The sequence below is a fragment of the Scyliorhinus torazame genome, chromosome 13, assembly GCF_047496885.1.
Source record: "Scyliorhinus torazame isolate Kashiwa2021f chromosome 13, sScyTor2.1, whole genome shotgun sequence".
Lineage (NCBI taxonomy): Eukaryota > Metazoa > Chordata > Chondrichthyes > Carcharhiniformes > Scyliorhinidae > Scyliorhinus > Scyliorhinus torazame.
The window spans coordinates 41,189,911-41,214,643 of record NC_092719.1 but is presented as its reverse complement, the minus strand read 5'-3'; the positions used below and the strand labels follow the sequence as shown (position 1 = coordinate 41,214,643).

Here is a 24,733-nt window from a genome sequence, read left to right as displayed (position 1 = left end):
GTTTTTGTGAAATACGATTTCCACATCCACAGGTTACACCCCACACACCCTCATGACCGGACGCCCCATGAAAGGCACAGAATTTTTATTAGGTTTAGACTTGACCAGCCCCGAAGTGACGGCCCTCACACACGAGAAGGCAGTCAAACAATTAGTAGAGAATGTTAAAACGGCTCAGCTAGCAGCTCCAGTGAAATTGGGCACAAGAAAGAAACAGAGCAAGGCCTGTTTCAACAAGACAGTGCATGCGACTGAGTTCAGTGTAGGACAGCAAGTCATGCTCTCCGTATACAACCCCAGCACATTCCTGTCACCTAAGTACTCGGGTCCGTACTCCATTGCGGACAAAGTAAGCCCTTCCGTCTACAAGATAAAGTACCCCAATGGAAAGACTGCATGGTTCCATATCAACCAGCTGAAGGCATATGGAACACAGTCTAACCACTCCCCCAGCTCGTCCAGCCCAGCCACGGACTTGACCTCGACTCCACCCCCGAACTATAGACTCCGCCCCAGAACACCCACAGACTGCAGCAGCAGCAACAGCGACTGTGACTTGGATGATAGCCACAGCTCGCGTCCCTACTATCCCCATGCAACAGGACCCACACCCAGCGAATCTGACCACGATTCGAGCGATCCCTTCACGATCACTTTCCTAAACAAACCCCACCACCGACCACCGACCTACAATGACGACCCCAAGTCCGTCCCCACACAACTAGACACCACCTATTGGCACAGAGATAATTCGTACAGACTCGTCCGGAATGACGAGAGCGATCCCAGGTCATACCAAGCAGCCCTATCAGCCCCGATACACTCGAGAGTTTGGCATCCGGGAGAAGATGACGACCTTGAGTCTGACTCCCAAAACGAGAACCCCTTTGCGACCCTGTTCGCAACCGATAACTGAGGTGCCCAGATGATGTTTTAAAAGGAACCGCTTGGGAGAAAACGGTGTCCTTTCTGATGGAACCTGCAGCATGTTGATGTTGTTTGTACTTGTACTGTTAAATGTTGTATGTCAGACTGGAAAAAAAAATTCCCACAGCCCCACGCCTTATTTTTCGGCCGAAACCTCTGAGAGCTTGTCCGCACGCTCATCGGCAGAAACCTCTGAGAGCTTGCCAGTCACCCGTTCGTAACTGCCCTTCTGGTTCGAAGGTAGAACCAATACGGCAACCCCCCACGATGACTACATTTCTTGCCCGTTCTTGTCGGTTGCTCAGGCAGTGGAGAAACGGCATTGGGACCCGTCCTGCCTGGGAACCCCCCTCTGGTCAGCTACGCTCAGGTAGAGAACACACGGCATTGGTCGCCGTCCTACCCGGGGACTCCATCCAAATCGTACCCGTCGCGGCCCATATGCACCTCATTTCGGCAATTTTGTTTTGTTTTCAGGTAACCCTTAGGTTGCCAACCCTCTGCTATTTACATCCTCAAACATTTGGATGGTAAACTGCACAGTCTGCGAGATGGCTCGCACTGGTTCATTATCTGTATGTGTGTCTTGTCCTGAAATCCGGTTTTTTAGAAACAAATGAGGGAGTCACACATAGTGACCAATTATAAAGGGAGTTATTGGCACTAAAGGACAGACAGGCTATCATACGAGATATTACCACAAGGTAATAACAGACACTATGCTTGATCACACAGACCTCCAGAAGCTCCAGGACCAGAGAAGAGAAGAGAAGAGAAGAGAAGTGACAGAAGAAGAACCATGAGGACATCCTCCGCGTGGCTCATCGTTATAATGGACATTTGGTTGCGCGCGAACGCAAACAAGATCCCCTATTTTCGGATACGACCCCCGCGATCTATAATAAAGAGCATTCGTTTGCGTTTTGTTGTAAATAAAGAAATGAGCAGTTGTACGATCCTGAGCTTGACTGCCAAGCCAGGAAAATGTGTATAAAACTGCTATGATTTTGTTTGTATGGTTTAGGAAGTTAGTGTGATGAAATATTTGAGTGAGTGTAGTTTATTAAGGATAGTTAAAGGTTCGCATTTTCTTGTTTTGTAATGCATGCCCCTGTTTCACATAGTGCCCCTCAGAATTGTTAGTTTAACATTTTTTACATAGTTATGGTCAGTGTAGAGGCCATCGAAGAGTGCTCGCCGGGTCAGGGAATGGTAAGCAACGCAGTTATGTGATCCTTCACGCTTCGCTTTAGGATCACAAGGAGGGATTGTAGCCACCTGAGTTGGCCAAGTCCCGATTTAAAATGGCGACCGGCAAAGTCTGAAGAGAAATTCAGCCAACACAGGCAGAAACCAGCAGGTGCAGGTTTGCTGTGTATTTAACTCTGCAAAAGCCCAGACAGCATCGATTCCAGCGACCATCAGCATAATAATGTAGCAGCCATCTACATACTAATGAGCAATCCCCGGGAACAATCGCAACATTTAGGACAAACAAAGCTAAGCCAGACTCCCCGGTGCCAGCAGGACCCAACACAAAAGAGGTTAACGAACACCTCAAGACCGCCCATCGATCAGGGAACCGCTCCAGTATTGGAGAAATCGAACCAAGCGATTGGAACAAAGTCCAATCACCTAGAACCAGGTACAGGGTCCACCCCGAAAGGCGGGAAGCCCCTGGGGACTATAAAAGTTAAGCCTCAAGTTCAAATCGTTCTTCTTGACCGGGTCACACAGCAACGCGAACCAACCTTGACCGTGACCGGTGCAGCTGCTGCCGAGAGACCGTAAGTCTTAAGTCAACGCTCGCTACGAGATAGGCGCTCCTAGCTACCAATCCATACCAACTTCGAATCCCGCAGACTCAGGACCTGACCGAAAGGCCATTTGTTCCCTTGACCTGGTGGGCCAGTCCGAAGCTAAGTATAGGCCTGTTAGTTGTAGAAGTAGCTTAGATGTAGAATTTTTGCATGAGTTGCGATTACTGTGTATAATAAATGTGCTTTGATTTGAATCTTACTAATCGGTGTATTGAGTTATTGATCATTACTTGGACTTGAACCTCGTGGCGGTATCATAAAGATACTTGGGGACTCGAGAGCAAAGGTTATATCACTGAGCCAATTGAACCAACCTAAAGTTAGCAACACCCCTCAATTTAATTTATCTTAAAAAGTAACAGAGGCGTTCTACACATAGCATGCATTGCTCCACATGGGGGTCGAATGGTTCTAATTTGCCAAAAAGGGACATTGCCACCCACGGACTATGGAATCAGTTTACTTTGAAGGACTAGTTTTCACACAAGGTCTTCTCTCCCAATATTCAAAACAGCAGGAAGGAGCTCACTTGATCCTTGTCACCAGTCTAATATCCTGATGGACGGACGGCCACCAGGTGGATTAATGGATGAAAGATTTATTATTTCACATGACCCTCCAGAAACTCGCCACCACCCCCTTAATGGGCGGCATTACCACAGTGTTGTCAACAAAAAGCTAGACAAATCCAATCCAGCCAATTGCAGCCCCATCAGTCTACTGCTGATCATCAGCAAAGTGATGGAAGTTGTCAAGAGTGCTATCAAGTGGCACTTACTCAGCAATAACCTTTTGACTGATGCTCAGTTTTGTCTCTACCAGAGCTACTTAGCTCCTGACCTCATTAAGCCTTAGTCCAAACACGGGCAAAAGAACTGAACTCAAGAGTTGAGGTGAGAGTGACTGCCCTTGATGTGAACACCACTTTTGACTGTGTGTGGCATAAAGGAGCCCAGAGAAAACAATGTCAATGGGAATCAGAGGGAAAGCTCACCATTGGTTGGAGTTATACCTGGCAGAAGGAAAGATGGATTTTGTTGTTGGAGGTCAATCATCTTAGTCGCAGAAATTTCTCAAAGGAGTGTCCTAGGCTCAACCATCTTCAGCTGCTTCATCAATAACCTACCAACCCATCATAAGGTCAATAGTGGGGATGTTCACTGATGATTACACCATATTCTAAACCATTTGCGACTTCTCAGATATTGAATAAGTCCGGGCCGATATGCGGCAAGACCTGGGCATTATTCACTCTTGGGCCGATAAGTGGCCAGTAACATTGGCGCCACAGAAGTGCCAGGCAATGACCATCTCCAACAAGACAGGATCCAAATATCCCTCCTTCAATATTCAATGGCATTGCCATTGTTGAATCACCCGCTATCATCATCCTGGGAATTACTATTAACCAGCCATATAAATACTGTGTCTACAAAAGCAGGTCAAAGGCCTAGCCAACGACGCCCATGTCTTGTGAAAGAATGTTTTAAAACTCCATGCTGGTGTGGGGGGGGGGGGTGGGCGCAGGGGTGGTGCTGCGTTTTGCGGATGGGACTGGATTCCTGCACAATGTTTTGAAACTAGCACAAGAGATAACGGAAACTCGATTTGTGCTGAATGTAACTGGAATTGACATGTCACCACTTTTTCATAGAATAATAGAATGATAGAATTTACAGTGCAGAAGGAGGCCATTTGGCCCATCGGGTCTAAACCGGCTCTAAGCCCACCCTATCCCCGTAACCCAGTAACCCCACCTAACCTTTTTTTTTGGACACTAAGGGCAATTTAACATGGCCATTCCACCTAACCTGCACATCTTTTGGACTGTGGGAGGAAACCGGATACCCGGAGGAAACCCATGAAGACATGGGGAGAAAGTGCAAACTCCGCACAGACAGTGTGCCAAGCCGGGAATCGAACCTTGAACATTGGTTTGTTTAACTTTGAATTAATTCTGCTGGAAACACCCACAGAACATAATGGAAATGCTATCCCGCACAGTTTCTCCTAAGTTAAAGACATATTTTTGTACAGCTGCAAATGCGAATGTTTTGCACATGTGCAGGTGTTGCCTTTTGTCTGAATGAGACAAGGGATTTCTCTAAGTCAGGGAAAATGCATATTGGGCAATACCATTTGAAATTGCATTGGTGGCCAAACTTGGTGGCTGACAGTTTAATGTGTCCATTAGCAAACCAAATAAGCTCCAACGGATTTCCTAAATTATTTTAAAATGTGATACCGCAACTTACTGCATTTATATAAATTCAACTTTTAGTTTTGGCTTCAGATTCGTCTTTTCACTGTTTGCTGGGAAAGTCAGATTATCTACCTAATATTTCACATGGGAGTCAACATAGTCCCACTTCGCATCAATACAATTACAATGTAACAGCATCCAAGTCTAAAATTGTTTAATTACTGCTGGTCGTTATGGGCAGACCTAACTGCTAATTTGCACGCGGCAAAGTGTCAGAAACGGCAATGAAATAAATGACTGGCAAATCTGTTTTTGGTGATGTTGGCTGAGTGGGCGAATGCTAACCCGAGCACCAGGAAATGGTTTTTGACAGATAACACCTCACTTCAAACCTCCAAAAGAGTAGCATTTCCTCCACGCTCCACTATAATGTCAGCCTAGATTGTGTCCTCAAATTCTCCTCAGGAATGATGCTTGAATCCACGAAGAGGTGAAAATGCTGAAATTCAGTAAAACTGTCATTTCACTCTTTGAACTCACAGATTTCCCTTCCATTGAAATTTGCAATATTACCTTTATTTTCTATAATCTGCAACAGTAATATGGCAATAGGCTGTAACACTAAAATGCACAACTTGAATTAGCTAAAGAGGTTAAAACATATCCATCTTTGTGTACCAATATCTAAATACATACAATGTATCCTATGGATATTAAATGTGAGAGTACCACAAATCCCAGAAGAGAAACTTGGAATTCCGGTTCTGAACTGTTTATTTTGCAATTTAGTACGATGAGGAATGAAATGAAAACCAGTGAGGAAAGCTCCAATCTTGTTGTAATCATTCAAATAAAAACATTTATTAAACTGTAAAACACACAAGAAAGGCAACAATACAGAAGTTAAATTATACTTAACTACAGTAATAGTTGCACACACAGTATAATTATTAAAACTGATTTCCAAATCCATCTACTTTCCTAAACTCTGAGAATGTACCTTCCCACAACAACATCACATAGATTTTGTCACCATGAGTCAAATCCAGCATTAATTGCCACACACGACTTGTAGCTTTATCTTGGAAAATCTCCTTCTGATTTAGATTGGACCACCTCAGATTCAAAAGAGCAGACTTCAGTCAACAATTTGTTTTGGGTGAGTTCAGCTGCATGCAGCTGTGATCTTGGTCACCAGTCAGCTATTCTCCTCCAGTACAGGATTAATCCTGCTGCTAATTTACTGTTTATTCCTTTAGATGTTGTCTTATCTAAATAATTTGACTTAGAAGTCCCTCTTTTAACATGTAAGTGCCACATCCATTCTATTTCTCCCTTTTACCTTCTGCAATTCTATGCCCTATTGTTCTCCACTTCACCTAGGTAAGTGTTTGTTCACCCGATTACTCAGCTAACCTGCATATCAAAAACCCTTAGAGTGCAGCAGAATCTGAATCAATTTCCCTTCATCTAATTCTTTCGTCTTCATTTTATCCCAGCTGCTTGACAATGGCAAGAGGTGAATGCAGACCACAAACTGATTGTTCATCTTTCCATCCTTTCTTGTGGGGAGCCTTAAATTGTTGCTTTGTAACTCCATTCCCCCTCCCAACAGTAACACTAGGATTAAGATTAGTAGCTAAATTCTGCATGCATAATTGCCCTTGACCATAGGTAAAGAATGATTGAAGATCATCAAACCATGAATTGGTCCAAACATTCCTTAATGTTATGATAAATCCCCCTCCAAAAACCTATCAAAGATACCTTCATTGATTAAAATAATTTTTTTAAAGTATTTATTTTGATCCACTTCAGGATTGGCAATATTTTATAACAATCAAGAAATGGTGCATTAAACCATAAAGCAGAGTAAGAAGAAATATTGCACAACACATAATCATCTGGGAATTATAGTTACAAATAATCACTGGTTTATATCTAATATTTGGGAAAATAACATTTTTTTTCTTCAATGCATTCACATTTCCATGTATTTTCAGTTTCTACCTATTGCCCCAGTGGCAAATTATATTCTGACAAACAGAAGAAAGTCATATTCCAATTTAGCATTCTAAACTAGTGATCGATCAGCAATTAGCTTTCATACTGAGAGTTATTGTATCAAAAAAACTCTGATCAGTCTCATGATTCATATGGTTATACATTTGCAATGAAATTTGTTGAAATAAATCAATCATCCACACTTAGTAAAATAACCAAATCAATGTTTGTGCAATTTTGTAATAGAAGAAGATCTTCAGGCCATAGGAGATAACAATAAAGGAAATCTGGAAAACTCTTGTAGACAGAGAAGGATTTGGCAACCTGTAAATGAAAAGAGCAATTAATTAGACAACATTGAGAATGGTAGAGATGTGAGACTGGAGTTTGTATTTTTAAGTCTGAGGCAAACTGACTAAAGCTTCTGCTTTGGGTCAATTGCTGATCTGAGGAAAATTATTCTCAGAACTGTGGTAGCTTTGCAAAGTTAATTTGTTGCTCAAGTTTCCATTTCATCTCAATTGCATATTGCAAAATGTAAAATATTCTGTGAATATGCAATCAGGTAGTGCTTTAGGTCGTAATTGAAAAAAAATATTCATTGATGTGTTGAAAAGTGATAACCTGGTGACATTTGTTGGCCAACCTTTGCAGTTGTAACAATAGTGAAACTGTCCAGGTTCACTGTCATTACAACTTTCAAACTGCAACATCTTCCAGCATCCGGAATGTACAGTAAAACTAGAAATGCAGAAGTCAGTATCAGTGGCTTCCTGCCAAAAGGGACAAAGAAATGGCTGAGCAATTGAATACATACTTTGGTTCTGCCTTCACAAAAGAGGACCCAAATCAGGGGTGCGATTCTCCGAGCCCCGCGCCAGGCCGGAGAATCGCCGCAACCATGCCATGACGCCCCGACGCCTGCGCGCAATTCTCCGAGGTGCGGAGAATCGGTGCCATTTATGCTGGCGAATTTGGTGCGGCGCCGGCCACAGGCCACTGGAATCGGCGGGCCGCCGATTCTCCGGCCCGGATGGGCCGAGCGGCCACTCCGATACGACAGAGTCCCGCCGGCGCCATTCACCCGTGGTTGCTGCCGGCGGGAACTCTGCGCAACTGGTCGGGGGGTGGCCTGTGGGGGGGGGGAGGGGTTTCCTTCACCGGGGGGCGCCTCTGATGGGGTCTGACCCGCAATCGGGGCCCACCAATCGGCGGGCCAGCCTCTCCTCCCCCCCCCCCCACCCCTGGGGCCCCTGAACACCGATGCCATGTTGAGTCGGGGCCGGTGCGCTAAAGAAGTCCCCAGCGCATGCGCAGGTTGGCACGGCGCCAACTGCGCATGCGCGGGGCGCCGTAAAAGTAGGCTGGAGCGGCATGAACCGCTCCAGCGCCGTGCTGGCCCCCTGTGGGGCTCAGAATCGGTCGTACCCGGGCCCGGTTCGTGCCGTCGTGAAACGCGATGGCGTTCACAACGGCGCGAACAATTGGGCCCCATATTGGAGAATCGCCCCCCAGATACCTGAAATGTCGGAGAATGAAAGGTTTAGTGAGAGGGAAGACTGAGGGGGATCAATATTAGTAGAGAAATGGTGCTGGGAAAATAGATGGGATTGGAGGCAGACAAATCCCCAGGGCCTGATAATCTGCATCCCAGGGTGCTTAAGGAGGTGGCTCTGGAAATAATGGATGCATTGGTACTCATCTTCCGGGATTCTGTAGATTCTGGGGCAGTCCCTGCAGATTGGAGGGGAGCTAATGTCACTCCAATATTCTTCTGCAGCAAGATGGTGCCAGAGCGTGGCGGCTCTCTGAGAGCTCTCCCGAACAGATCCTCTTTTCACTTATCTTATACTCATTATAATCCGGTTTTTATGTAGCTACGTTGTGTACCTTGTGTTGCCTTATTATGTATTTATTTTATTTTATTTTATTTTCATATACTTAATGATCTGTTGAGCTGCTCACAGAAAAATACATTTCACTGTACCTCGGTACACATGACAATTAACAAAATCCATATATTCAAAAAGGGAGGAAGAGAGAAAACAGGGAATTATAGACCAGTAAGCCTAACATCAGTAATGGGGCAAATTCTTGGGCGGGATTCTCCCCTACCCGGCGAGGCGAGGGGTCCCGGCACCGAGGAGTGGCATGAGCCACTGCGGCGTTGGGCCGCCCCAAAGTTGCGGTATCCTCCACACCTTCAGGGGCTAGGCCCGCCCCGGAGTTATTTGCGCCACGCCAGCCGGCGTCGTAGGGCCTCCGTCGGCTGGCACGAGTTGGCGCATGCGCAGGAGCGCCAGCGTGTGCTAGCGTCATCCCGGCACATGTGCGGGAGGGTTCATCTCCGCATCGGCCATGGCGGAGGACCACAGCGGCTGATGCGGAGGAATAGATTGCTCCCATGGCACAGGCCCGCCCGCAGATCGGTGGGCCCCGATCGCGGGCCAGGCCACTGTGGAGGCACCTTCCGGGGCAAAATCCACCCCCCCCCCCGAGAACCTCGGAGGCCGTCCATGTAGCTGGGTCCCGCCGGTAGGGACCAACCTTGATTTACGCCGGCGACCCTCGTTAAACGGGTGGGACTTCTGCCCATCGCGGCCCGGAGAATTTGGGCGGCCTCGGGCCCCATTGAGTCGCGCCAGTCCCCGACATTCTCCGAGGCGGGTGGCGCGATTCATGCCGGAGCGATTTTTGGGGGGCCGGAGAATTCGGAGGACAGCGGGGGCGGGATTCATGCCTACCCCCGGCGATTCTCCGACCCAGTGGGGGTGGGAGAATCCCGCCCCATGAATCCATTATCAAGGACTTTATAGCGGAACATTTAGAAAGCAGTGGCAGGATCAGTCAGAGTCAGCATGGATTTATGAAGGGGAAATCAGGCTTGACAAATCTGTTGGAATTTGTACAGTTGACAAGGGAGAGCCAGTCGATGTTGTATATTTGGACTTTCAGAAGGCGTTTGACAAAGTCCCACATAAGAGATTATTGTGCAAGATTAACGGGCATGGGATTGGGGGAAGTATACTGAGGTGAATAGAGAGGAAACAAAGAGTGGGAATTAATGGGTCCTTTTCAAATTGGCAGGCAGCAACTAGTGGGGTACCACTGGGATCTGTGCTGGGACCCCAACTATTCATAATATATATTAATGATTTGGATGAGGGAACAAAATGTAACATCTCAAAGTTTGCCGATGATGCCAACTTGGGTGTGAGGATGAACTGTGACGAGGATGTAGAGATCCTACAGCATGATCTGGACAGGTTGGCCGAGTGGGCAAATTAATGGCAGGCGCAATATCGTTTGGATAAGTGTGAGGTTATTCACTTTGGAAGCAAAAACAGGAAGGCAGATTACTACCTGAACAGTTGTAAATTGGGAGAGGGGAGTGTGCAGCTGGACCTGGGTGTCCTTGTGCACCAGTCGCTGAAGGTAAGCATGCAAGTACAGCAGGCGGTAAAAAAGGCTAATAGTATGTTGGCCTTCATTGTGAGAGGATTCAAGTACAGGAGCAGGGATGTGTTGTTGCAATTATACAGGGCCTTGGTCCACACCTAGAATATTGTGTGCAGTTTTGGTCTCCTTTACTGAGGAAGGATGTTCTTGCTCTCGAGGGTGTGCTGTGAAGGTTTACCAGACTGATTCCAGGGAATGCGGGACTGTCATATGAGAAGAGATTGACTAGGTTAAGATTGATCTCGTTGGAGTTCAGAAGAATGAGGGGGAATCTCATAGAAACTTATAAAATTTGAACAGGATTAGACAAGGTAGACAAGGGAAGATGCTCCTTATGGTGGGTGTGTCCAGAACCAGGGGTCACAGTCTGAGGATTCAGGGTAAACCATTTCAGACAGAGATGAGGATACATTTCTTCACCCAAAGAGTGGTGAGCCTGTGGAATTCTACTACAGGAAGTAGCTGATGCTAAAACATTGAGTGTGTTCAAGAGGCGGCTAGATATAGCACTTGGGGCGAATGGGATCAAAGGTTATGGGGAGAAAGTAGGATTAGGCTATTGAGTTGAATGATCAGCTATGATCGTGATAAATGGCAGAGCAGGCTCAAAGGGCCAAAATGTCTCCTACTGCTCCTATCTTCTCTGTACCTATGTATTACCCCACTGATAAATTACATGCTGACCAAACAGAAGAAAGCCATATTCCACTTTAGCACTATAGATTGACAAACCAGTAACTAGAATCATGGAATCATAGAATTTACAGTTCAGCCATTCGGCCCATCAAATCTGCATCGGCCCTTGGAAAGAGCACCCTTCCTGAGCTCACACCTCCACCCTATCCCCACACCTCCACCCTGTCCCTGTAACCCCACCTAACCTTTGTTGGACGTTAAGGGCAATTTAGCATAGCCAATCCACCTAACCTCTACATCTTTGGACTGTGGGAGGGAACCGGAGCACCCAGAGGAAACCCACACAGACACGGGGAGAACATGCAGACTCCGCACAGACAGTGACCCAAGCTAACCACTGTGCTACTGAGCAGCCCGTAGCTTTCATATAGACAGCCATAGCATCAAAAAGCTTGCACCTGTCCCATGATACACAAGGTCCTATTTCTATATTAAACTATGTTTTCTTTTACTCCAGTTTCTCTGGCAGTTCGGGTGACAGAAGCAGGAACTGCTGGGGACAGTCCCCAGCAATTGGGAAGATCAGGATTTGTTAGAGTATGGGGGAACTTGGAGTGCAACAGCAAGGAGGGAAGGAGGGAACGTTTGAGGGAGTGTGGAGACATCACAGGGAGGGAAGAAAAGAGATCATGGGGAGAAATTGTCCACAGGGGCAATCAAGCAAGGAGATACCTTGATATCTCGAGGAATTAAGGGCTATGGAGAGAGAGCGGGTAAATGGAGTTGAAATCAGCCATGATTGAATGGCGGAGTGGACTCGATGGGCCGAATAGCCTTACTTCCACTCCTATGTCTTATGGTCTTATGGTCTTATGTAGTGGAAGATTGCATAGGGAGCAATCGCTGTGCGACAGATTAGATTGCGGTGAAGGAAAATCAGATCTCGGGAGGGAGAGATTGTTAGGAATAGAGATTGTGACAGATTTACTTGAGGATCCACAGTAAACACTCCTGCTCTTCCTTATCCACAAGCAGTGGTGTAAAAGTACTTACCTAGTGGATATAACTGCTCCTGGCAAACTTTTACTGCCAGAGTTTCTTGGGAAAGCTGGTCGCAGTTGTTAAATCAAAACGGCTCCCAAAATCTTAGGAACTGACTTTCATTAACATATTAATCATTGACCCACTTCTCCAGCGTAGATTACTCAGACATCCCAAAGCCCATTGTGTTTAACTGAGATGTAAACATATTCTTGACATGTCTACTCATTGTTTCACCAATCTAACAGCTCACCCCACCCCTCCTTGACATGACCCACTCCTGGCTGTTATGGTTGGACCGGACAGGGTGGGGTCGGGGAAGTGCAGTTAAAATTTCCCCAAATAGCAATGAGAAATCGATTACATAGTTTCCTACTATGATATCCTTTTTTTAAACTTATAAATGACTAAACTGAATGAAAACCAAACTTCCTGACAAGAATTCATGAAAAACATCCATTAAATATCATCGGCATATCAGATGGCTGAGCCATTCTGTGACCCAAGCTTCATTGACTGGTGAACTGCAGGCATCGAACTAAGGGAAGTGGCTGATTTGTCAGGTGAGCCAGTTGGCTGGTTGGGCTTGGGAAAGTGCGGAGGGAAGAAATTCCAGGGTTGTGGGCCTCCCATAGTCAGTTTTGGACTTTCTGTACCTCCTGGACTAATCAAAAATAAGACTGAAAGCTTCCTGAGCTGTTATTTTGAGCATTCTTTAGTGGTCCCTTTAAGGTTTTTTAATGCCTTAATGGAAACAACATGCTGGGAGGCACGGATCGCGTATTTGTACCTGAAAAATACATTTGAGGCTCCCACAACTTTTGCTTATTAAACAATCGCTCAACTGGTTGAGGTGAATAGACTGCTAGGCCTTTAGCAGATGTGGCTAAAAATTGCATCAGGCATGCCTCAGGCATTAATAAAGCAGCTGAGGTACTTCCTCATGCCCCATTCGGCCTCCTCGCACCCCGCCCCCATAGCCACCTGTTCTTTTAGGTGAGAAGTAGTTGGCCTTCTTTGAATATCGGCCTCTACAGGTTACACAACATAACATCTCAATCGTTATATTGGGGAGGCGGTAGCGTAGTGGTATTGTTGCTGGATTAGTCATCCAGAGACCCAGAGTCACGCTCTGGGGACCCAGGTTCAAATCCCACCACGTCAGATGGTGACATTTGAATTTAATAAAAATCTGGAGTTGGTATAGGTGAAATACATGGCCATGAAACCATTGTCAAGTGTCGTAAACCCATCTGGTTTACTAATGTCCTTTAGGGGAGGAAATCTGTTGTCCTCCTATTTCAAATCCTCTGATTTGACTCCAGACCCACAGCAATGTGGTTGACTCTTAAGTGCCCTCAGGGATTGGCAAAAATGCTGGCACAGCCCGCAACACCCACATCCCATGAACGAAAAACAAAAATAAGCAGTCTTATTTGTCTCACAGTGCGCAATATAGGTGAACTATATTACGTATAATGTAGCTGGCCAAACATTACATATCATTATCATATGTCAAACCAGGGGGAAATCAACTTGCAAAGTTTAGATGCTCTTCTTTACAACTGCTGCAGAGCACAAACCTGAAAGTAGGTTTCCCACTGAACTTCATAACCCATGGCACATGGCATGGGAAGAAGCGAAGAAGCTAATTTGCATATAAACTAAAAACAAAATACAGAAAAATAAATGAGCAAACAAAGTACAAAACTTCAGTGAACAAAAATACAAAATACATTACTTCATCAATTCTTGGGTATTTAGTTGCTTGTTCCAGTTCTTTGTTATCCCAGCCACATGGCCAATTCCAACCACTCCTACCACAACTGATGGGATAACTTTCTGAGGATCAGCTGTTGACATAAATGATAAGTCAGTTCTTAAATAATTGTCCCATTGGACAGCTGTATTTAAAAAATACAAATAGAGAGTTTGGCCAAAATACTTCAAAGAACGGACAAGTATTGTTTTCAGAATCTTATGCTAAAAGTAACTATTTTGATGCGGCCATGTTAATGGTTTATCAGAGAAAAACGCAACAGTTTCCAGCTGTGAAAAATTAAAATACCTGGTGCTGGATTTAGTTTACCAACAGGCTAAAGTTGCTAAAGTAACACAGGTAGTGGCAATATTCAAGCTAAATGATACCTACGACTTGGAGTACTATGGTGGGAAGCCTGCAAAGGGCAGCAATGGATTTGATTGGCAGACAGGATGTGGGAAGTGGGATGTGGAACCCCCCTCCCTGATGTCCAACCTACCCTATGATATCTGACCCCACCTCCTGATGTCCAATCCATCCACACGGTGTCTGACTCCAACCTCCCTGATGCCCAATCCAACCGTGATTTACAACCCATCCTCGATGTCCAACCCAACCTCCTAATGTCTAACTCACACCCCCCATGTCCAACCCACACCCTGATGTCCACTCCCAACCTCCTGATATCCGACCCACCCCTCGATGTCTGATCCCAACCCTCTGATGTCCAATCCACCCCCAATGTTCATCTCCAATCCCCCCAATGCCCGATGTCCAAGCCAACCGCCCCCCCCCCCGATGTCTACCCCCCACCCGATGTTCAACCCAGCCTGCCGATGTCCAACCCACCTCCTGATGTCCAACCCAACACCCCCCCGCCCCCCCCGTTGTCTAACCGAGCCCCCGTTGTCTCACCCACACCCTGATGGCCTAACCCCCACACCCCACATCCCATTCACTTACCTCAGACAGTTAGACACTGGCCTGTTATTTTCAATGGAACAATTATTTATTTATTTTTATAAATTTAAAGTGTTAAATTCATTTTTGTCCAATTAAGGGGCAATTTGGCATGGCCAATCCCACCTAACCTGCACATCTTTGGGTGGTGGGCTGAGACCTACGCAGATACAGGGAGAATGTGCAAACCCCACACATGCTGTAAAAAAGGTGATGTGTCCTCTTTTGCTCCGCCCCTTTTACACTTCGTCGCTGGATCTAGGGACCCGCAGAGCTGCTTGAATCACACCCGACCTGAGTCAGGAAGGTCAGGCAAGACATGTGCTTCAGAACTTTATTGCAGGTAAGTTGGTACGGAACAGCAATCCGTTGCTGATTGCCACTCCAAGGTACTTATGGAAATTATAACTGTTGTACTGCGCGGCAGGGTTCAATCACAATGATGATTTATTTAACTATATACACAGAACACTACAATAACTACACAGCTCTTATTCCCCTGACTCCCCTGATGATACCCCTTGAGAAGATTTTGATTCTAACACAACCGTCTTGGCAAGTGAGATACTGGTATCTGGGATTGGGTCCTCCCGCCCATTTATGGGGATGACAGTTTCTCTCCTTCTCAAATGATCAACACATTTTCTAGCTTCACAGCCCTGTGGGTCTATAGGATACTGGCCTAGTTGTCTGACAACAACTCTCCCAGCTAACCATTCTGACCTTCTGCCAAAGTTCTGCACATACACTAAATCTTCTGTTTGAAACGGCCTGTCCTTGGCTCTATCATGGTGACCTTTCAGGGAGACTTGTTTAACCTCCACTCTTCCCGACAAATTTGGAAACATGCGCTCAACCGGATGCTGAGACGTGGTCCTTTAAAAATTCAGCCAGGGTGACGCCAGTGGTGGTATGCGGGTTTGAACTGCATGAGACCAAGATGTCTGCCAAACAAAGCCAATTAACTTGATTTTTCATTGATGCTTTCAACGTTTGGACCACTCTTTCAACCTACCTGTTTGATGCGGAGTGGTAAGGGGCAGTCCTTACGTGCTGGATCCCATTGGAGTTAACAAAGAGTTGAAACTCTTTGGCTATGAAGGTCTGAGACAATCACCTTGAGCAGCCTGTGAATGATAAAGATTTGGACAAGTTTGTCCACAGTGGCTACCACAGTGGTTGAACATGTAGGCTGAACATCCAGCCACTTTGGGTGGGGGTCTATCACATTTAAAACCATCGTACTCAAAAGGGGCCCACAAAGTCAATGTGGAGCCTCATCCATGGATGCCCCGGCCACTTCCAAGGGTGCAAACTTGCAGCAGGCGGGAGGGTTGTGTTGAGTCTGACACTGTTCGCAATGGTTGACCATACGATCGATCTCCTTGTCAATTGCTGGACACCAAACATAACTCCTGGCAAGCACTTTCATCTTGGACTGACCAGGATGACCGCTGTGCAGTTCTTGGAGAAGGGGCTGCCACCTTGGGGGTGGCACCATCACTCTGCCAACCCCTCAGGAGAACCCCGTCCTGACATGTGATTTCTCTGTTGCATATAGGGCTTAATCTGTTCCCACTTCTCAAAATGCCAGCCTGTGAGAACCATCCTCTTCACCCTTGACAACACAGGGTATCTGCGGTCCATGTCTTAATGTGGCCGGATGAAATAGGTAGAGTAGCAAGAAACGTTACAGCCAGGACGATCTCCTGCGGAGTGGAAGGCTCTGAAATTGTTTGCAGTAATGGAAGCCTGCTCGAACATCCACAATTAATATCTGGGATCCCGGTCTATGCTGAAAGATTTACGCATATGCAGCCAAGAGTATTGCCCATTTTTGTAACAGTCTGAAGCTATTGGTCGGAACGGCTTATCTTCACGAAAAATGCCAAGTAACGGTTTAATCCGAGACGATTATGAAGTGCTGGCCAGAAATATAATGATTACATTTTTTCGTCGCATAATCAGCCATGATTGAATGGTGGAGTGGACTCAATGGGCCGAATGGCCTTACTTCCGCTCCTATGTCTTATGGTCTTATAAATGATCATCTGACTTTCTTTGCCAACCTGGGAATATTTCCTCGCGGCATCTGACATTGTTCTGGGTGTGAAGGCAACAGGCCTTTCCACACTATCTTCCATTTTGTGCGAGAGTACTGTACCAATGCCAAATGGTGATGCATCGCAAGTGACTATGATGGGTTTATCCAGGTTGAAATGAACCAGCAAGGCCGACGACTGCAGGCTGTGATCTGATCGAAAGACTTCTCTGGGAATCTTCCTACTTCCAACATTGGTGTACCTTCAGCAGTTGATTAGGAGTGCCAAAATGTGGGGCAGCAGGGTGGCGCAGTGGGTTAGCCCTGCTGCCTCACGGCGCCGAGGTCTCAGGTGCGATCCCGGCTCTGGGTCACTGTCCGTGTGGAATTTGCACATTATCCCCGTGTTAGCGTGGGTTTCGCCCCCACAACCCAAAAGATGTGCAGGATAGGTGGATTGGCCAGGCTAAAATTGCCCCTTAATTGGAAAAAAATGAATCGGGTATTCTAATTTTTAAAATAGGAGTGCCAAAATGTGGACAGGTTGGGTAAAAAACGGCTGTAATAATTGACCACCTAACAGAGACGTCAATTTCGATCTGTTTCTTGGTTCAGGAACCCTTTTATTGCCTTTTTCTTATCCTCAAGTGGGTGCAGTCCCTGCGCATCATCTCTGAAACCTAAACAGTCAACCTGAAACTCACTTTAGCCGAATACCGGCTTCTTTAAATCTCTTGAGGACTTCTTCCAAATTTGCTTTAAGTTCCTCTGGTGTTACCCCCATCACTAGGACATCATCCAGTACACAACAACCTGCTGAATTCCCTGCAAAAGGCTCTCCATTGTGCGTTGGAATATAGCACAAGCCGATAAAATACTGAAGGGCAACCTCATATATTGGAACAAACCTTTGTGGGTATTTAAAGTAGCAAACTTTCTTGACTCATCTTCCAGGTCCAGCTGCTGCTAAACACGGCTTAAATCCACCAGAATGTGGCAGCTTGGGCCTTTTCACAGTAACTTCATTCCAGTATTAATGTAAGCCTACTTGTGACAATAAAGATTATTATTTTTTTTTTAAATCCAATTTGGCGTATTTGAGGCCCCTTGGCAGATTAGCATATAAATCTTTTATCTGGGGATAGGATATTTATCTACCTTAGCTGCCCTGCCGCCATTTTGTAATCACTGCATATTCTTACTGTGTGGTTTGGGACAATGGCTGCTGTCCATTCTGAAAACTGTACTGAAGTCATGACCTCATGGTCTTCCAAACACTTCAACTCCACCTCTACTTTGTGGTCTGGAGCATAAGGTGCTAAAAAGTTTTGGTTTTGCTTCTGGGTGTACATACATCTTTGCTTTCACCCCTTTGATGCATCCTAACTCTCTGGAAGAACTCTGGCATTTCTGTACAAGCTCCTGGAAAACCTCGTTGGAGATACTGAATATTTCTAACCAATTCAATGTAATTTCCTTCAGTCAATCCCACCGGATGAGGCTTGGTCTTTGTCCCTTTGTAACGATTAAAGGCAACTGGGCTGACTGCTGTTGGTATAATGCTGGTATGGATGCTGTCTCCGCAGCATAGGTGGCTAAGGTGGCTGATGTCCTGCTGAGATTCACAGACTGCAGCCCTCCCTGTAGATATCTAAATATTTGCTCACCCACTACTGTGGCAGCCCTTACCCCCATCGGCCCCCCATATCGACCTCCATTTTAAGCAGTTGGCCATTGACAACAATGACAATCTCAGTGGGGGGGGGTTTACTTAACCTCACCATGTCAGGCTTGTATACTTCTGATTTTTCGTCAGGGTCTTCCTCAAGCTTGTTCACTGGAGTCACCAACGTTTGTTTTGGGAACTCGGAGTAGACTGTCTGGCTTGTCTATGAAACACATGAATTCCTTACACTTGAATCTGTCTTGGGAATTCTCTCCTCTACAATGGTAACAAACCTCTGATTTTTGTGACTACTGGTCACTTTTCAGCTTCCCTGGCCCTGCTGCTCCCTCGCTCCAAGAATTTCAAGTGGCCGCCATACAGAAAATCAACAGTATGTTATGGGCCAGGGTTTAGAAAACTCCAAAATATATCACCTGACCTACAACTGTTTATAGATTTTGGTTCCGAGGAGCACAAGGGCCTACCTTTCAGGTGTTATTCAACAGAGGCCTTAAGCACTTTTAATCAAAAACAAAGTTTATTCTACGAATTCAGTTAACATTTTTATAAACACACACAGGAAGCATTTTATCAACTACAAACATAAATACCCCACACAGCTACAGTATTCTATATACAACCCTTAATAACTTCCCTTAACTGTAACTTTTTTTTAAATATGTTTTTATTAAGAATTTTTCAACAATATTTTCCACCTTACAAACAACCCCCCCCCCCCCCCCACCCGTAACAAAGAAAAGAAAGAGGACTCGCGTTGCAAGACATGAACATGGCAAGTCAATAAGATACAGAACTGTGTACATTGGATTCTTCCCGTACATGTCAGTTTCCGGATCATTCATGTGTTTTCTTGCTCAAATGCCCCCCAAAGGAACCCCCCTTCCCCCCCCCTTCCTCCCCTCCCCATCCCCCCACGAACGATGTCCCCCCCTCCCCCCACCCCTCAACAGTTGCTGTTGCTGCTGTCCGACCTTCATCTAACGCTCCGCGAGATGGTCTAGGAATGGTTGCCACCGCCTGTAGAACCCCTGCGCAGACCCTCTCAAGGCAAACTTTATCCTTTCCAACTTGATAAACCAGGGCCATATAATTTATCCAGGCCTCCACGCTGGGGGGCTTCGCCTCCTTCCACATTAGCAAGATCCTTCGCCGGGCTACTAGGGACGCAAAGGCCAGAATGCCGGCCTATTTCGCCTCCTGCACTCCCGGCTCGTCCACTACTCCAAATAGTGCTAGCCCCCAGCTTGGCTTGACCCGGACTTTCACCACCTGAGATAATGTTCCTGCAACTCCACTCCAGAATCCCTCCAGTGCCGGGCATGACCAAAATATATGGACATGGTTCGCTGGACTTCCTGAGCACCTCCCACATCTGTCCTCCACCCCAAAGAACCTACTCAGCCTCGCCCCCGTCATATGCGCTCTATGAACCACCTTAAATTGTATCAGGCTAAGCCTGGCACACGAGGAAGAGGAATTAACCCTCCCTAGGGCATCAGCCCATAGCCCCTCCTCAATCTCCTCCCCCAACTCCTCCTCCCATTTACCCTTCAGCTCCTCTACCAAAGCCTCCCCCTCTTCTTTCATCTCCTGGTATATCGCCGACACCTTGCCCTCTCCAACCCATACGCCCGAAATCACCCTATCTTGAACCCCCAGTGCCGGGAGTAGCGGAAATTCCCTCACCTGCCGCCTCACAAACGCCCTCACTTGCATGTACCTGAAAGCGTTTCCCGGGGGTAGCCCAAACTTCTCCTCCAGCGCCCCTAAGCTCGCAAACGTCCCGTCAATGAACAGGTCCCCCATTCTTCTGATCCCTGCCCGATGCCAGCTCTGAAACCCCCCGTCCATCTTTCCTGGGACAAACCGATGGTTGTCTCTAATCGGGGATCATACCGAGGCTCCCGTCGCACCCCTGTGCCGTCTCCACTGCCCCCAGATCTTTAGCGTTGCCGCCACCACCGGGCTCGTGGTGTACCTTGTCGGTGAGAGCGGCAGCGGTGCCGTCACCAGTGCCCCCAGGCTTGTTCCTTTGCAGGACGCCATCTCCAGCCTCTTCCACGCTGCCCCCTCTCCCTCCATCACCCATTTACGGATCATTGCCACGTTGGCTGCCCAATAGTAACCACCCAAATTCGGCAGCGCCAGCCCTCCTCTATCTCTGCTACGCTCCAGGAACCCCCTCCTTACCCTTGGGGTCTTACCCGCCCACACAAATCCCATAATGCTCCTACTTACCCTCTTAAAGAAAGCCTTAGTAATCACAATTGGGAGGCATTGGAATACAAAAAGAAACCTCGGGAGGACCACCATTTTAACCGACTGAACCCTACCCGCCAGCGAGAGTGGCAACATGTCCCATCTTTTAAAGTCCTCCTCCATCTGTTCCACCAGCCATGTCAAATTAAGCTTGTGCAGTGCCCCCCAGCTCCTAGCTACCTGAATCCCCAAGTATCGAAAGCTCCTTTCCGCCCTCCTCAACGGTAGGTCGTCTATCCCTCTTCCCTGGTCCATCGGATGGATCACAAAGAGCTCACTCTTTCCCACATTGAGCTTATAGCCTGAAAAATCTCCAAACTCCCGTAGGATCTGCATTACCTCCGCCATCCCCTCCACTGGATCCGTCACATACAGCAACAGGTCGTCTGCGTACAGCGACACTCGATGTTCCTCTCCCCCTTGAACCACCCCCTTCCATTTCCCCGACTCCCTTAACACCATGGCCAAAGGTTCAATTGCTAATGCAAACAGCAGAGGGGACAGGGGGCACCCCTGCCTCGTCCCTCGATACAGCCGGAAGTACTCCGACCTCCGCCGGTTCGTGACCACACTCGCCACCGGGGCTTTATACAGGAGCTTAACCCATTTAATAAACCCTCCCCGAACCCAAACCTCCTCAACACTTCCCAGAGATACTCCCACTCTACCCGATCAAAGGCCTTCTCCACGTTCATGGCTGTCACTATCCCCGCTTCTCCCTCCACCGATGGCATTATTATCACATTTAGGAGCCTTCGCACATTAGTGTTTAACTGCTTACCCTTTACGAGTCCCGTCTGGTCCTCGTGAATCACCCCAGGGACACAGTCCGCAATCCTCGTGGCCAACATTTTTGCCAGCAGCTTAGCATCTACATTAAGGAGCGAGATCGGTCTATATGACCCACATTGCAGTGGGTCCTTATCCCGTTTCAAGATCAAAGAGATCGTCGACTCCGACATTGTCGGGGGCAGGGTCCCCCCCTCCCTTGCTTCATTGAAGGTCCAGCAACGGGGCTAACAGGTCTACATACTTCCTGTAAAACTCCACCGGGAACCCATCCGGCCCTGGGGCCTTCCCTGCCTGCATACTCCCCAGTCCTTTAATCAGCTCCTCCACCCCAATTGGTGCCCCCAAACCAGCCACCTCCTGCTCCTCCACCCTTGGGAACCTCAATTGGTCCAAGAATCGCCGCATCACCTCTGTTCCCCCTGGGGGCTTGGACCTATACAGCTCCTCGTAAAAGGCCTTAAAAACCTCATTCACTTTCCCCGCACTCCGCACCGTAGTTCCCCTGCCATCTTTGACTCTGCCTATTTCCCTCGCTGCCATCCTCTTACGGAGCTGATGTGCCAGCATCCGACTCGCCTTCTCGCCATATTCATATATCGCCCCCTGTGCCTTCCTCCACTGTGCCTCTGCCTTCCCTGTGGTCAACAGGTCGAACTCCGTCTGGAGACTTCGTCTCTCCCTGAGTAGTCCCTCATCAGGAGCCTCTGCATAGCTCCTGTCCACCCTTAAAATCTCCCCCACTAACCTTTCCCTTTCCCTGCCCTCTCTCTTCACCCCATGAGCCCTGATGGAGATTAGCTCTCCCCTGACCACCGTCTTCAGCGCCTCCCATACTATTCCCACCTGCACCTCCCCGTTGTCGTTGGCCTCCAGATACCTTTCAATACACCCCCGCACCCTCCCGCACACTTCCTCATCTGCCAGCAGTCCCACATCCAACCTCCACAGCGGGCGTTGGTCCCTCTCCTCCCCCAGCTCTAACTCCACCCAATGCGGGGCATGGTCTGAAATGGCTATGGCCGAATACTCCGTTCCCTCCACTTTCGGGATCAATGCCCTGCCCAGAACACAAAAGTCTATCCGGGAGTAGGCCTTATGAACGCGGGAGAAAAAAGAAAATTCTCTGGCCAAAGGCTGGCAAATCTACACGGATCTACTCCCCCCATCTGGTCCATGAACCCCCTAAGCACCTTGGCCGTCGCCGGCCTCTTCCCCGTCCTAGATCTGGAGCGATCTAGTGCTGGGTACAGCACTGTGTTAAAATCCCCACCCATTATCAAGCTCCCTACCTCCAGGTCTGGAATACGCCCCAACATCCGTTTCATGAATCCAGCATCGTCCCAGTTCGGGGCATATACATTCACCAGTACCACCTCCGTCCCCTGCAACCTACCGCTCACCATCACGTATCGCCTCCCTTGTCCGCTACTATGTTCATGGCCTCGAACGACACCCGCTTTCCCACCAGTATTGCCACCGCTCTATTCTTCGCATCCAGCCCCGAATGGAACACTATGACCTGTCCCACCCATCCCTTCCTTAACCTGACCTGATCTGCCACCTTCAGATGTGTCTCCTGAAGCATGACCACGTCTGCCTTCAGTCCCTTTAGGTGCGCGAACACTGGGGCCCTCTTAACCGGCCCATTTAGGCCTCTCACATTCCACGTGATCAGCCGGATTGGGGGGTTACCCCCCCCCCCCTGCCGACTAGCCATCTCCTATCTTAGGCCAGTCCCATGCTCGCGCCTCCCGCACCCTCCAGTCCCCCAGGCAGGGAACCCCCGCCCCAACCACCTCTTCCATTTTCAGTTCCCCTTCGGACAGTGCAGTAGCAACCCTAGAATCCCCCCTTCTCCCCCCTTCCCTCCCCCCCACCCCCACTCCCCACCCCCGCTAGATCCACATCTAGCTCTTTTGCTCCCCCCATATTACTTCCGTGAGTCAGCTGACTTCTGCTGACCCCAGCTTCCCCCGCCTTCCCGTTGATCTCCCCCGTGTGGGAGTCTCTCCTCCTCCTTACCTTCCTCCATCCCCCCCTCCCTTTTTTCTGGGGCGTGGGAAAAAACCCGTGCTTTCCTGAACCAGCCCCGCCCTCTGTGGCGCAGCTCCTGTTGCGGCCTTTATCCCGGTTCCCTCATCCCCGAGTCTCACCTCCCTCCAGCACTGACGCCCACATCTCGTCTACAGACAAGAAAAAAGGGAAATTTTAGGAATTTTAACCAGAACTCTACCCACATCCCCATCCATCAACCCACCCATGAAGTATTCTTTGCCCATATTTCCAACCCCATATACAACCAACATTTCCCCCCACAACCACATCCCCTCAGTTCGAGTCCAGTTTTTCCGTCTGAATAAAGGTCCAAGCCTCTTCTGGCGTTTCAAAACAATGGTGTCGGTCCTGATAAGTGTTCCATCGCGCAGGCTGCAGCATGCCAAACCTGACTCTTTTTTTATGCAGCACCGCATTGGCCCGGTTGAAGCCAGCTCTCCTCCTTGCCACCTCCGCGCTCCAATCCTGGTAAACTCGGATCACCGCGTTCTCCCATCTACTGCTCCGCACCTTCTTGGCCCATCTCAGCACACTTTCTTTGTCCGCGAAGCGATGGAACCTTGCCACTATCGCCCTTGGTGGCTCGTCGGCCTTGGATCTCCTCGCCAGGACACGGTGAGCCCCTTCCAGCTCCAGGGGGCTCGAAGAGGCCTCCGCACCTATCAGCGAATGGAGCATCGTACAAACGTACGCCCCGGCATCAGCTCCCTCCACTCCTTCGGGAAGACCCTGAATCCGGAGGTTCTTCCTCATCGACCTGTTCTCCAGGACCTCAATTCTCTCGGCCCACCTCCTGTGCACTGCCTCGTGCGCCTCCATTTTTACCGCCAGGCCCAGGATCTCGTCCTCGTTGGTATTCACTTCATCATTCACCTCACGACGCTCCACCGCCTGGGTCGTCTGGGTCTCCTTCAGCCCCTCGATCGCCAACAGCATTGGCGCCAGCACCTCCTTTTTCAGCTCCTCCACACTTCGCTTGAGGAACTCCTGCTGGTCTGGCCCCCACGCTGCTCGCTCTCCGCCCTCCGCCATCTTGCATTTTTCCCCTCGTTTTAGTTTCTGCTCCAGGGCCTCTTTTCTCGTCGTT

At 48.0% G+C, this 24,733-nt stretch overlaps 1 protein-coding gene across 1 annotated transcript in view; it reads right to left on the bottom strand.

The window, feature by feature from the left end:
• Nucleotides 1-5,706: 5,706 nt before the first annotated feature.
• LOC140387991 (traB domain-containing protein-like) overlaps nt 5,707-24,733 on the bottom strand; it is a 209,365-nt gene continuing 190,338 nt past the window's right edge. The window contains exons 8-9 of the mRNA XM_072471437.1: nt 13,832-13,943; nt 5,707-7,278 (exon numbers count right to left, since the gene is read on the bottom strand). Coding sequence (XP_072327538.1) covers nt 7,158-7,278; nt 13,832-13,943 — 233 coding nt within the window. The 3' untranslated portion in view covers nt 5,707-7,157. The remainder of the gene's footprint in view (nt 7,279-13,831; nt 13,944-24,733) is intronic.